The 12867-nt window shown below is 45.7% G+C and overlaps 1 protein-coding gene across 1 annotated transcript in view; it reads left to right on the top strand.

Annotated features, from left to right (window-relative positions):
- Nucleotides 1-11377, top strand: part of NPHP1 (nephrocystin 1) — a 12256-nt gene extending 879 nt beyond the window's left edge. The window contains exons 2-20 of the mRNA XM_031058278.1: nt 10-74; nt 790-850; nt 1260-1396; nt 1723-1918; nt 2104-2205; nt 2683-2777; nt 2898-2937; nt 3217-3301; nt 3880-3974; nt 4252-4380; nt 5130-5204; nt 5454-5564; nt 6495-6577; nt 7434-7510; nt 7789-7885; nt 7993-8105; nt 9360-9433; nt 9541-9585; nt 10963-11377. Coding sequence (XP_030914138.1) covers nt 10-74; nt 790-850; nt 1260-1396; nt 1723-1918; nt 2104-2205; nt 2683-2777; nt 2898-2937; nt 3217-3301; nt 3880-3974; nt 4252-4380; nt 5130-5204; nt 5454-5564; nt 6495-6577; nt 7434-7510; nt 7789-7885; nt 7993-8105; nt 9360-9433; nt 9541-9585; nt 10963-11241 — 1959 coding nt within the window. The 3' untranslated portion in view covers nt 11242-11377. The remainder of the gene's footprint in view (nt 1-9; nt 75-789; nt 851-1259; nt 1397-1722; nt 1919-2103; nt 2206-2682; nt 2778-2897; nt 2938-3216; nt 3302-3879; nt 3975-4251; nt 4381-5129; nt 5205-5453; nt 5565-6494; nt 6578-7433; nt 7511-7788; nt 7886-7992; nt 8106-9359; nt 9434-9540; nt 9586-10962) is intronic.
- Nucleotides 11378-12867: the final 1490 nt, after the last annotated feature.

Here is a 12867-nt window from a genome sequence, read left to right as displayed (position 1 = left end):
CTGTTGCAGGTGGAGGCGCTGCGGGCGGAGAGCGCGGCCGCAGCCCCCGGGCAGCGAGAGCCCCTTCGGCTGAGGTGAGGGGATCCCGAACCTCCATCCCGAACCCCCATCCCGACCCCTCATCCCGACTCCCATCCCGATCTCCACCCCTCGATCCCAGCGCCCCGGCGCTGCCCTCACTGTCCCCTCTGGTACCCTCAGCAGTGTTCGCTCCCTCCATGCCTTTTCTCTCCCGATTGTGCAGCTTTCTCCCTGCCCTTCCCGCTCCTGTTGTCCAGGCTGGTTCTTTCCCAGCCCTCTGGGGCTGAGGAGGGTCTGGAGAAGGGAAGGCTGAGATGGGATCTCACCAATCCATATAAATATCTCCAAGGCAGGTGCCAAGGGGATGGTGCCAGGCTCTTTCTGGTGTTCCCAGCAACAGGATGAGGAGCAATGGCCATAAATTAAAACACAAATCCAACGTGAGGGTGGCAGAGAATTGGAAGAGCTGCCCAGGGAGGGTGTGGAGTCTCCCTCCCCTCTCTGGAGAGATCCCAAACCCAGCTGCATGCATTCCTGTGTCACCTGCTCTGGGTGATCCTGTCTGAGCAGTGGGGTTGGACTGGATGAGCTCCAGAGGTCCATCCCAGTCCCACCTATTCTGGGATTCTGGCAAATGCTGCTGTTTGGGCTTGGAACTCTCAACCTGAAGGGACACACAGCACCTAAAATGACACCTTTCAGTCAGCAGGTGTGGTTTGGGTCAGAATTTTAAGAAAATACCATCTGCCTGTCTTGCTCTCAATGCAGATGTGCAGAGCTGAAGGAATTGGTGGAGGAGAATACGAAGGCTCTCCATGCTTTGAAAAAAGTAAGTATGGAGATTAATTTGTGGTTTTCTCCAAAATTCACCATGGAAAGTGTTTAAAGAAAATCAGTGTTCCATTTTAGATGCCTCAGGACAAGAGCAGTGCCCAGCACCGCACAATCCCTGCTTGTCATCTCTCCAATTTATATTTTTATATCCATTTATATAATTTAAAAACTCACTTTAGTGCTTTATTTTGTCCAAGTCCCAGGTGAAAACTTAACAGAGAATTTTACCTTGTCAGAGTGAAAGGGTAAGAACGTTGTCACTAAAGAGGGAGTGACAGCAGCCCAGGAAGGGGAAAACTTGTAATGCATGTCTGGAAAACTTAGTTTATAGAGGGACTTTGATTCTTTGAGCCATTTATTGGGGAACTTTGATTCTTTGGGGCATTTGTTGGGTTCTCTGTCAGGCTGACGAGCCTGCGCCGGTGGGGAATTACAGCCAGAGGAAGGAAGAGGAAGAAAAGCTGTTGCTGAGACTCTCCCAGCAGCTGCAGAAACTCCTTCTTGTCTTGGATCAGGATAAGGTGACAAAGAATTATCCAGGGTGAGTAGCTTAAAGATACAAATGCAACTGGTTTTTTAAAGGATGGCTGGAATGGACCTTGAAAAGTCATTATATCACCCCCTTAATTAGCTGAAAAATAACAGAAGGATAAAAGTAGAAATGCTCAGGAGAGAAGCTTGCTGGGATTTTCTCAGGGTGCTGGATATTCTATGGAATATAAGGTTTGGAGGAGTTTCTTCAGGACAGAGAGCAAAACAGAGGAATGGAAATGCTGTATCTGAATAATGTCCTTGCAAAGGCTTGACAGCATTTCAGGAAGTTTGGTGGGAATGATACTAAAAACCAGTTTGATTTGTTTTGGGTAGGGGTGAGGAACACCAGAAAGGCCCTCATGCAGAAGAGGGAAACGAAGAAGAGGAGGAGAGTGAAGATAAAGAAAGTGAGGAGGAAGACACTGAAGAAGAAGAAGATGAGGAGAAGTTGTTGGATGATCCAAATGTTAGAGAATGTGTTGCTGTTGGGAACTTTGATGCCCAGCAGGAAGGGGATCTCACATTTGTGGTAAATATCTCTCTGCAAAGAGTTTTTACTACAGATCACTCTGAGTTAAGCAGTAACCATAATGAAATCCTGTGCTTTTGGGATTCAGCCAAATTGTGGGATTTGGGGAGAAACTGGAGTTAGATCCTTTTCCATTTAAATACTTGCTTGTTTTTTTGTCTCTGTGCCTTCCTCCAATGCCAAAGAAAGGTGAAATCCTGCTCATACATGACAAGAAGGAGGATGGCTGGTGGGTAGCTGAAAATTCCAAGGGGGAGAGAGGCCTCGTTCCCAGGACCTACCTTGCGGTGGGTGTGCTGCAACCTCTGTCCTCATCTCACCTCTGCTCTTTTATATAGATTAATGACCAATAATCAATGATCTGGTCACAATGCCATGTGTTGTTTGGAAATAAAGCCAGTTATTTGGAAATAGCTCCATGTTTTTGTCCATGAGGCTGGAGATATCCATCAAAAGCAGCATTTCTGTGCTTTGTGGAGTTGTGGCAGAGAAGTTTCTTGAATATCAAAGTCAGAATCTTTGTCACTTAAAGGTCAACTCTGAAGACTCCAAGCTGCTGTGGATGGATTTGGGGTTTTAATAATTTATCTGAAATGGGAGTCTATGTAAACAATTTTCTGTATCACAGACAGAAAATCTCTTTTTCTGGACTTACTTAATTTATTCTAAACTTATATTAATATGGGCTGTGGTTGGAGAAGGCATTTTTAAGAACAGAACTGGGAAGAACTCAAGCCTTTTGCCATTTTGAATGTGAATTCCAGGTTCCTAAGGAAGAAGAAGAAGAAAGCCAGGAGGAGTCAGAAGAACACGTAGAAGTGGTGGATGAAACAGCAGATGGAACTGAAATTAAAAAAAGGTAAATGGAATGCCTCAGATATGGTTGTGAAGCTGCTGCTGTTTGGAAACAGAGCAATATTTAGTGGCTAAATTTTTGTTCATGTGAGGATTTACTATAATTCCCTCTATTTTCTTCCAGAACAGATTCCCACTGGAGTGCTGTCCGAGCCATTGTAGAGGTGGGTGCCCCTCTTACAGGGCAGCTTCACCTGCCATGATCTTCATTATTCCGTAGAAAAGCTGTGCCTTTTCCCAAACACTGTGCCTCATATCAAAGACCATTGTTCTTAATTAACATCTGTGTTTTGGGGGTTTTTGGTAGCAAGAAATGCCACAGAAATGCTTCAGAAGAGGTGACTGATACCTCAAGTTTCTGGTTGTAAACAGCTGTAAATCAGGATGAAATTTGCTGTTAAATAGCAGGACCAGTAACATCCTTTGTCCTTTGTTTTTCCTAGAACGACACTGTGGAGGTGCTGACCACCACAGGGGCAGTTCCTGCAGGGTTCCGCCCATCCATGCTGTTCCAGCTCCTGGAGGAAGGTAGGGATCTCACCTGGCAGGATTCTCAGGTCTCTGTGGTGGCTTTCTCACCCTGTCACCAGCCTGTTGGACACCAATCCATACTGCTCAATTTTAATTAATTGGCTAACTGGCTGTATTTGACCCATCAAAAAAAGTATAAAAGGTTTTTTTCCCTTAAATTTTAATTTATCAATGTGAAATCCTGAAAAATTTCCTTATGATTTCAAAGAGTTTCCTCTTTGCAAGTTTCTTCCTATTGACTTCGCAGGAAATGATGATTTTTTAAATTTTATTTTAATCTTCCCTTTTTCTTAAAGGTCTTTTCTAGTCTCTTGATGAAATATATATAAGATATCTCATGTTTTGTTAGTCTTTCTGTTTAAAGCTGTTTAATCTCTTTTTTAAATTAAGTTATTGTGCTTTTGAGATTAAATACTTCAGAACACTCACAAATAGTAGACAGTGCTCATGGCAGATAATTCCATAGTTTTGTGTACTCAAATATTCAAGTGGACATGAATTTTGGGTGTTGTCCTTTTGGGCACAATAAAGATCATTTGAAAAATGAAGAGTTTTTAAATTTACTCTTGTTGTAGGTGAAGAGTTTCGAGCAAGTTACTATTTGCAACCCAAGCTTACTCCATCCCAGCTGGCTTTCAGAGACTTGGTGTGGAACTCTGAGAGAAATACTGTGAGTATTGCTGCTAAGGGCGATACAAACTTTATTTGCCTTCTTTCCTTTTGGCTGGTGATTGTGTCTTAATTTGCACCATTTCTGGTGCAAATATGTCTTCTGCTGGCACCTTCTGTCTGTCTCTAAAACATCCCTGGGGCAGAGCTAAAGTCTTGTGAAGAAATCCTGCTGCTACTGGGTTGGTGGTTGGGAAAATGACAACGGTCCATAAACACAAGATGAGACCACGTGCAGAGGGGCCTGTAGGTTTAATCCTCCTTCTGCTGTGTTTCAGATCCATCCTAGACCCACCAGAGTGTCCCTGATTGTCACTTTATGCAGCTGCAAGATGATCCCTTTCCCTGGGAGCGGTGTGCGCGTTCTCAGCCGGCACGTCCGGCTCTGCCTCTTCGATGGCAGCCGGGTAAGGAACATGTCTGCTTCCCAAAAAAGGACTGCAGGAGGTTTGGAGCTGCCAGCATCCTTCAGGTTCTGCTTCCTCTCTGTCTCAGAGACACACACACCTTCCAAGCTGCTTAATTTATGCTCAGATGAGTCTGGTTTGAGCCCACTCACCCAGAAGAACAGAACTGAATGATAAAACAGGCCAGACTGCATTGATGGGCATTGGGCATGGCCAGGCAAGCCAAGCTTCCCACCCAAGGTGCTCCACAAGGCACTTGGACCCCTCCCTTTTTCTGCCTTTGGTTTCTCTCCCTCTGCTTTCTTCTCGTGGTAAATCAGGTGCAGCCCCAAGATGCCCCAGAGCAGTGTGAGGTGAGCCAGGGAGCTGCTCCTGACTCAGGGTGACAGTCACACCCTGCCCCTGGGGCTGTGCTGGGTGGCCCTGGGAGGGGCTGGGGTGGGAGCTCCATTTCTCTAATTCCCTAATTTCGGGTCCCCCACCTGCAGTGAGTGTTTCCTGGGCTGATCTGTCTCCTGGGATGGGCCTGGAGCAGCTGGGTCAGGGGCAGGTTCCTCCACATGCCCTCGATCCTCTGTTCTTTTGTGTGTGTGCAGAGCAGCTTTTTGTAAAAACATAACCCTGATTATCCAGCAGTTTTCTTCCAGTTGTCTTGGTTGTTTGCAGTGTTGGATCCATCTGGGATAACCCTGCATTTTCTGAAAGGGGCTTTCCAGAAAAACTGACCTTAGCTTTTTTCCCCACTTCAGGTGCTGAGTAACATTCACACAGTGAGAGCCACGTGGCTGCCTAAAAATCCTCAAACTTGGACCTTTTCTCCAAGGGTAGGTGATACAGCCCCTGGCTGTTTACAGCTTTTTCCTTTTAGTGTCACTAAAGTGTTCCTTGGTGGCACAGCTGTGCTCCATGGAGAGACAATAAGGGGAGCAAGGTTTTGACTGGAATTGGTTCTTTCCTCATTTTTACATGGATTGGGTCTAAGATCTTGTGTTGGAGTGAGGGATGTGCTTGATGAGCTTTAAAGATTTTTTTTATAGGTATATTAATTTTTTTTCCTCCCCTCTCTGTATCAGGTGATGGGCATCTTACCCAGCTTGCTTGATGGTGACTGTTTTGTCAGGTCCAACTCCCTGTCTTCAGACATTGGGATCTTGTTTGAGCTTGGCATCACATACAAGTGCAATGTGAGTGTGGGGAGGTGCAGTGGAAGTCCCTCCAAGGGCAGGTTTATAAAGGGAACCAGCTGGTCCCAGTTAGAGAATATCCCTCATTAGAGAACAGGATTAGAGAATAGGATTACCTGGAAGGAGCCTACAGGAAAGATGGAGAGAGACTTTTCACAAGCTCATGTAGTGATAGGACAAGGGGGAATGACTTCCCACTATCAGAGGGCAGGGATAGATGGGATACTGGGAAGGAATTCTTCTCTGTGAGGGTGGGCAGGCCCTGGCACAGCTGCCCAGAGAAGCTGTGGCTGCCTCTGGATCCCTGGAAGTGTCCAAGGCCAGGTTGGACAGGGCTTGGAGCAACCTGGGATAGTGGGAGATGTCCCTGCCCATGGCAGGGGGGGGAACAAGATGATCCTTAAAATCCTTTCCGACCCAAACCATTCTGGGATTTTCTAATGGGAGAATATTCTTAATTAGAGAATAAAAATCCCTCTGACTCATGGACATGAGTGTCCCTGTAGCAACACTGAAATAACTTGTGCCAAAGATCCCATGCCAGGGGATCACAATGGACTAGTTCTCCCCTCACTCCTGCAGTTTTCCATCTCTGTGGTTTATTTCAGACTAATGTCCTGTACAGCTGGAAAACTAAAGTTTTAACTGTTTCAGCAGCATGGACAGTGGTCTCCAGCTCCAGTTTACACAGATAGAGCCTGTCCATCTGGGATATGCTGCTGGAAAGCACAACAGGTAGTAAGACAATAGATGGTAAAGCCAGAAAAACGACCCTCAGAGAAGGCAGATTGTGATTTTTGAACACACAAAGGTGAACGAGGAAAAGGGGATAACTACAAGAGTTTTCATGTGGTTACTGTTATTACTTGTGGTTCAGTCACTCATTCTGGGTCAGCTGCTCAAATAATTTACATTTCTCTTTTTTTCTAGTCAACAGGTGAAAGAGGAGAGCTGAGCTGTGGTTGGGCCTTTCTGAAGCTTTTCACTTCCAGTGGGATTCCTGTTCCTTCCAAGTGAGTTTTTTGCCTTTTCCTACTCTCCCTGTATTTACACACAGATGTATATACATTTGTTTTAGACTGAGAGTAAAACTCATCTTTCATACTTACACACTGCTGGGGCAGGGGCATCCAGCCCAGTCCTTTGGGATTCTGGCTCTTTGCTGCATTATCCCTTTCCCAGGTGAAAATTGGGATACTGCTTCCCAAGACATGGAGTCAGGTGGGAGTTGTTGTGAATTAATCTCTCACTGCTCTTGGAGTGTGAATTACGGTTTATGATTAGTGGGTCCAGTCATCTGAAAGAATATTAAAGTGTGTATATTTTTATTTTATTAAATATAGGAAAACTTTCTGTTTATTGACAGAAATAATTCATTGTAGCTCCAACTTTCAAAACTTGGTTTTTGCCAAGTATTGGTAGACATATATATATTGTGTATATGTATTCTGAATTTATCTGGGTTACAGTGCAAAAAAAAATACCCACAGGACACCTCTACTGTTCTAGAAGTCTCTAAATCTCTTCTAAGTCTCATTTTTAAAATATTCTTCTACTATTTCATTAAGGAAGCATGGTATTACAGATTCAATTTCATGCTTGTTTCAGCAGTGACTTACTCTTGGCAGAACTGGGGTTACATTATTCTTTAACAAATTTTAAATATGGAAGATTTTAATTGTTGGTGATTCCTCAAAACCATTGTAGCGAAACAATTGCTAAATTCCATGCAAGAAAAATACTTGGGCTATGGAAAAGAAACAATATTGTTAATGGCTTTTAAAATAATTGACCTCCCAGCACAATTAAATTCCAAAAATAGTTGAATTCCCAATATCATATGGGCTTCAAATTTATCTTTATTGGCAGGATGCATGAGCTGGTCCTGAGTGGTGGAACTCCCTATGAGAGAGGCGTTGAGGTTGACCCATCAATATCGAGGAGAGGTGTGGTTTCTTTTCAATATAACATAAACATAATAATGTGATCAATGCTGCATCTCCTTCACAACAGTCCCCACAGCCTGGTTTGGGTTTGTGTGTTCTATTTTTGCATGCATTTCATTATTTATCTGCTTTTGCCTTGGCTGTGGGGAGCTGGATGTTACCAGGCTTACTAAACTCAAAAGAGTTCTCAACCCACTGAAATGCCCATTTTTGTAATAGAATTGTTACTGTTGTTTCAAACTGGCTGTGTGAATCTGGGCTCTCTCTTCCTGCAGCAGGCTCTGGGGTTTTTCAGCAGTTTATGAGCCTCAGGAAGCAGCCTGTGCTTCTGGTGAAAGTGAAGTCACCGAGTGTGCACTCGAAAGACATCCTGAAGTGAGTCCTTGTGCTTCCATAAAATGAAAAAGTATTCCAGACAGCCTAGAGAAATCTGCAGTGTTTGCAGTGAACACCTCAACTGCTGTCCCTTATTTTCACAACAGTTTTCTCCCTGAAACATTAGTTGGGGGCATGTGCTACATCCATCTCCTGGTGTTTTATCGGCAAATCCTTGGAGATGCCCTCCTGAAGGACAGGACGAGCATGCAAAGCACAGGTGAGCACTGCAGGAAGATCAGGTTCATCCAGGGAATGACTCTTGCCAGCTGTCCCTTTGGTAAGAGATGTTTTTGGCACTCAGGCTAAGTTATCCTCTTTATTTTTAGTTTTTAATTATTATTTACTTGCTGACAGTAGGGAGAGACAGAAGTTGGAGAATTCTGAATTTAGAACTCAATGTCTTGCCCTGATTATTCAACAGAACTAATGATAGTTCATAGCCTTCTCCATTTTAAAACCAACTTGAAATAAGGAAAATTTACATTTCTGACCTGTACTACATATGAATTTATATAGGTGAGAACTGCCACACTTACCTGGTTTGATCTGCATAGTTTAGGACAGTAGATCAGGCTGATGACCTCTCCTGGAGTTAAATTGCATCCCTTTGGATTCAGACTTCATGTGAAGCCATTGCAAGGCTTTATTCCAGGAGTTGTTCTGGTAGCTGAGCAACTAAAGAAGATTCTATTATTTCAAAATCCACCAACACTTTAGGAATAGACAACTGAAAATGCCTGTTCTCCTTCCCAGAAGTCATCAGTCCTGGCTCTCTTCCCCGAAATGTTTGGGCATTAGTAAATGCTTCATGTTTACCAAACTTACCATCAGCTTCAAGGTGAAGGAACAAGTGTACATTCAATATTTGAAATCACATGATAAAGAAAACACCTTAGCCAAAATCCTGCTCTCTGTCACTTGGAATCTTATCCACAGTCTCATTAATTAAAATAATCACAGGAGCAGAGTGAGTTCTCATGGAAATGACCCAAAAAGCACTAGGACACCTGTGCAGTGGGATGTGTGCTCCATTGGGAAAATTCACTGTGCACTTGGTCCTTGGTTCTCCTAAAATGCCACACCAGGCTGAGGTAGAACCCAAGTGTGTTTATCCATAACATCCAAACTAAGCAGCACAATTGCAGCTGTGTGTAAAAAAGGCAGGTGCAGAAATGAGGGAAAACACCTCTGACAGGTAAATCAGGAAGGGTTCATGTTTGTTGGCATTCCCAATAAAGAGCACTGGGGTTTGTGTGTCCCCTCTCCTGGTTTAACTGTCTCAGCCACTGAGAATTGGCTGCAGTCAGAACAGTTTTTAGGGAGTTCTACTTTCCCTGCTGTGGAGAACTGTCACAGCTCATTTTCCCTTTGGAATAATCTGACAGGAGGGGATGTGCTGGATACCTGGATGTGCCAATACTTTGAAAACTGATTCTTCCTTAGCCTTGAATGTGTTTGTTTTCTGTTTCAGACTTAATCTGTAATCCTGTGCTAGCAACTTTCCCTCAACTCCTGGATCAGCCAGACCTGATGGATGCACTTCGGGTATGTTACCTTGTCAGGATTTCCAGGCTAAATTTGAGCGCTTTTTTTCCTGTCCTCGGAGAAGACAAAGTTCTCCAGCCTTGCTCTGATTTTTCATTTCATTTTAGAGTGCCTGGGCAGAGAAAGAAAGAACATTGAAGAGAATTGAGAAGGTAACAAACCACAGGTTTTTCTTTCCAAATATTCAGAGTAATTCCAACTAGCTGCTCCCTGCCAGTGCAATTGCTGCTTAGCTTTTCCTCTCACCATACATCTGTTTAGAAAGTAGAGATATGTAAATGTAGTTTTTAACATTTCTCACCCAGATATGTAACAGTAAACCAGGAGCAAGAGGAAAATTAAATTGACTTGTAACTTTGTATTCCAGTGTTGTTAGGGGGGAACCTGTTATAGGTTGGTACCCAGAGTGGCTCCCTGTCAAGATGTGCTTCCAACAGTCATGGATACAAAAAGGGTCTGTGTATGCCCACAAAATCATCTTCCCTCCTCCAAACTCTGAGCTTCAGTCCTCCCACAATCTGCCTGGGAAAAGGCTCCCTAAATTCCTGAGATGTCCCTACCCCAGACAGCTGTAATCCCATGTTTTGGCACAAAGACAGCTGGAGAATTTACCTGGTTGTCCCTGGGTTCACCCAGACCTTGTCCAACATCCTGTCCCCTGGACAGAGAGCAGCTGCAGGAACTGAATGAGAAAGCCACTGGCTCTGAATGCTGGATTTCCTGGAAGCAGCAGTGGGATATTTCATTCCTGTGCATGCTCCTGAATTGATGCACGAGGAGGGCTCCCTGTTTACGCAGAACAAACACCCGCTGAGTCAGAGCAGCTTTGTCAGGGCCATTCATCCAAAAGGAGAGCAGATCTACTCACGGAATTGGCAACTCCCTGGGATCCCAGAACCATCCAGTTCTACCTGACTGGCATGTGCCACTCCCAGGGGAGGATTGCTGAATGCTCACCCCTGGGTGGTTCCGTGAGGCTGAGCTGTGAAACGCTCCCTGCCAGGCACAGCGCTCCTGGGGCTGGGACACTCTGGACTTGGATCTTTCCCATGTGTTTGATAATTGACCAGGCTGATCCTTTGTCTGTGGGTTTTCCAAGCTGATGTTCACAGGGGAGCACAGAGGTCACACCATGCACAAAGAGTGGGACAGCAGTGCCCGGGGGCAGCATCAGCTCTGGCTCCAAGGAGTGGGATCAGAGCCATGCTCTGCCTAGGACAGCAGGGAGATAACAGGAATTTGGGTTTCCAGGGCAGGGAGGATGTGGCACTGCTTTTAAGAAATATAAATACCCCAGAGCAAAGGGGTCTCAGTGCCTGTAGTTTGTGGGAAGGCTGGCAGAGTGTGGATATGCTGGAGGCTTATCTGAGATAACAGATGTATGTTTAGGAAGATCAGATCTCTTCCCATTGTTTTCCTGGAAACTGAGAGTGAGTTGTTTGGGGTTTTTTCCCATGTACAATACTTTGGAAAGTGTTTGGCAACACCACGTGTTTGCACTGAGGTGTTTTCGCCACTCTTCTCTGCAGAGAGATCAAGAATTCCTGAAGTCTGCGTTTGTCCTGGTGTACCACGACTCTGTGTTCCCTCTGCTCTGCTCCACGTTCCTCCCCAGCTACAGATGGGCTGAGGAGGAGGTGGAATTGTCTCGCTGGAAGGTGATCCATGACTTCCTGAAGAGGAGCCAGGAGAAGGACGGTGCCCTGGAGTACCTGCTGTCATCAGAAAACACCCACAGAGCCTTTGACATCTCAGAGCTGGCCTATGATTTCTTAGGAGAAGTGAGGGAAAACAATCCTGGAGAATGAACAATTCAGGCTCTCTAAGGATGTGGTAACAATAAAATTAAATTCTTACCAAAGAGATTGTGCAGGAGCTGAATTGTAATGGATATTTTAGCACAATTAAGATTTTGAGAGAGATTAAAATTATTTTATCTGTTTATCTACTGGAAATTGTATTTTAAATTTTTAACTTTGCAGGGTTAAACAAGGCTCTGGTTGCCTGTTATTACCTGTTTGTTATTGCCATGTCAGGTGTCATACTTTGCCAAAGCTGAGGTAGCCCTTTTCTCCTCCCGTGCAGCTTCCAATTAATTTCCAGTGTTGTTTTAACCAGGGTGAACAAAAAGGCTCTTTGTCCCAGTCCCCCAGCAGCCTCGGAGCAGGGAAGGGAAAGAAGAGAGATCTTTAAGAATGCTGCTGAGCAAGGACAGCCAGCTTAGGGGAAGAATCCTCTCTTGCCCAACCAGTGACCAGCAGGTTGTTCTGTCTTTAGACTGTTTGCCTGTTCCTCTCCCCCACTCAGGAGAAGGCTGGGTTCCTCCCAGGAATATGCCTGACCCAACACAAATAGCAGCAGGTGGGAATCCTGGGAATGCTGTGTTTCCCCAGGATTGTTTCCTCTGCTGACCCCTGAGAGCCCTGTGACCACCGGCTCTGTGTGCTGCCCATTCCCAAGGGGAAGTGATTAATCCACTTTCTCTTTAGTGCTGGAGCATCTGGATGCTTCCTGCAGGGTGATGGGGACATTGCCACTGAGTCACACCTGGATTTAAGCCCGGGCCAGGCTCAGTTTTGTCTGGTGAGATTTGAAACAAGATTTTTGAAAACCTCCACTGCATGGAGCCAAAAACCAGCTCCCACTGGAGTGTCTGTAAACTGGAGCCTCCAGGAATACCACAGGACACTTCCCCCAAGCCTAGGAAGCGCTCAGAGGCATGGATTTGATCTTTGCTCTGTTGTGCAAGAGCTTGGCATAGAAGCCAAGTTCCTGGGGCATCACCTGTCTCTAGCAGAACTGGGATAACTCACTGGGACAGTGTCTTCCTCCTGCTGTAGCCCATTGCCCTGGTTAATGGGGTCATTGGGTCCTCTCTGGGCCACCAGGCAGAAGTGCCACCCCCAGCCTTTCATCCCACCCCTTATCTGGGAGTTCTGGGGCCAGGCAGAGTGCACTGGATGAGACAGCAAGTGCTTCCCGACTCCAAACTGCATTTGCCAGGAGGCAGAAATTCCTGCAGCTCCCCTTCACACCTTACTGGGCACTCGGGAGCACATTGCCAAACCCTCCTGGTGTGTTTGTAAAATTTACCTGCTACTTTCTGAAGGCTGGATGTGCCTGGAGGGTGTGGAGGGGTCTGACGTGACTGCGGAGCAGAAACCTGAACAGAAAGGGGAGGAGGCAACAACAGTGGAAGCTAAAATATTTCAGGATTGGAAGCGTGCCAAGAGAACTGTTTGCAGGAAACGTTTCTGTGCCGGCAAGGTGTAGGAAGTTTTTTCCTTCCCCCTGCAGTTAATGACCTTGCACTGGTGCCCGGCGGGGCCGGGGTCCCGTGTGTCCCATCGCGGCTGGCAGGGGGATGCACGAAGCGGCCGCAGCCTCGGGCGGTGCCAGGGCTCGGCGGGCCGGGGCCGGGGCAGCGGCGCGGT

The sequence above is a fragment of the Geospiza fortis genome, unplaced genomic scaffold (assembly GCF_000277835.1).
Source record: "Geospiza fortis unplaced genomic scaffold, GeoFor_1.0 scaffold275, whole genome shotgun sequence".
In the NCBI taxonomy this organism is placed as follows: domain Eukaryota; kingdom Metazoa; phylum Chordata; class Aves; order Passeriformes; family Thraupidae; genus Geospiza; species Geospiza fortis.
Note: the sequence above shows the minus strand (reverse complement) of the source record. Positions and strands in the feature narration are given on the sequence as shown.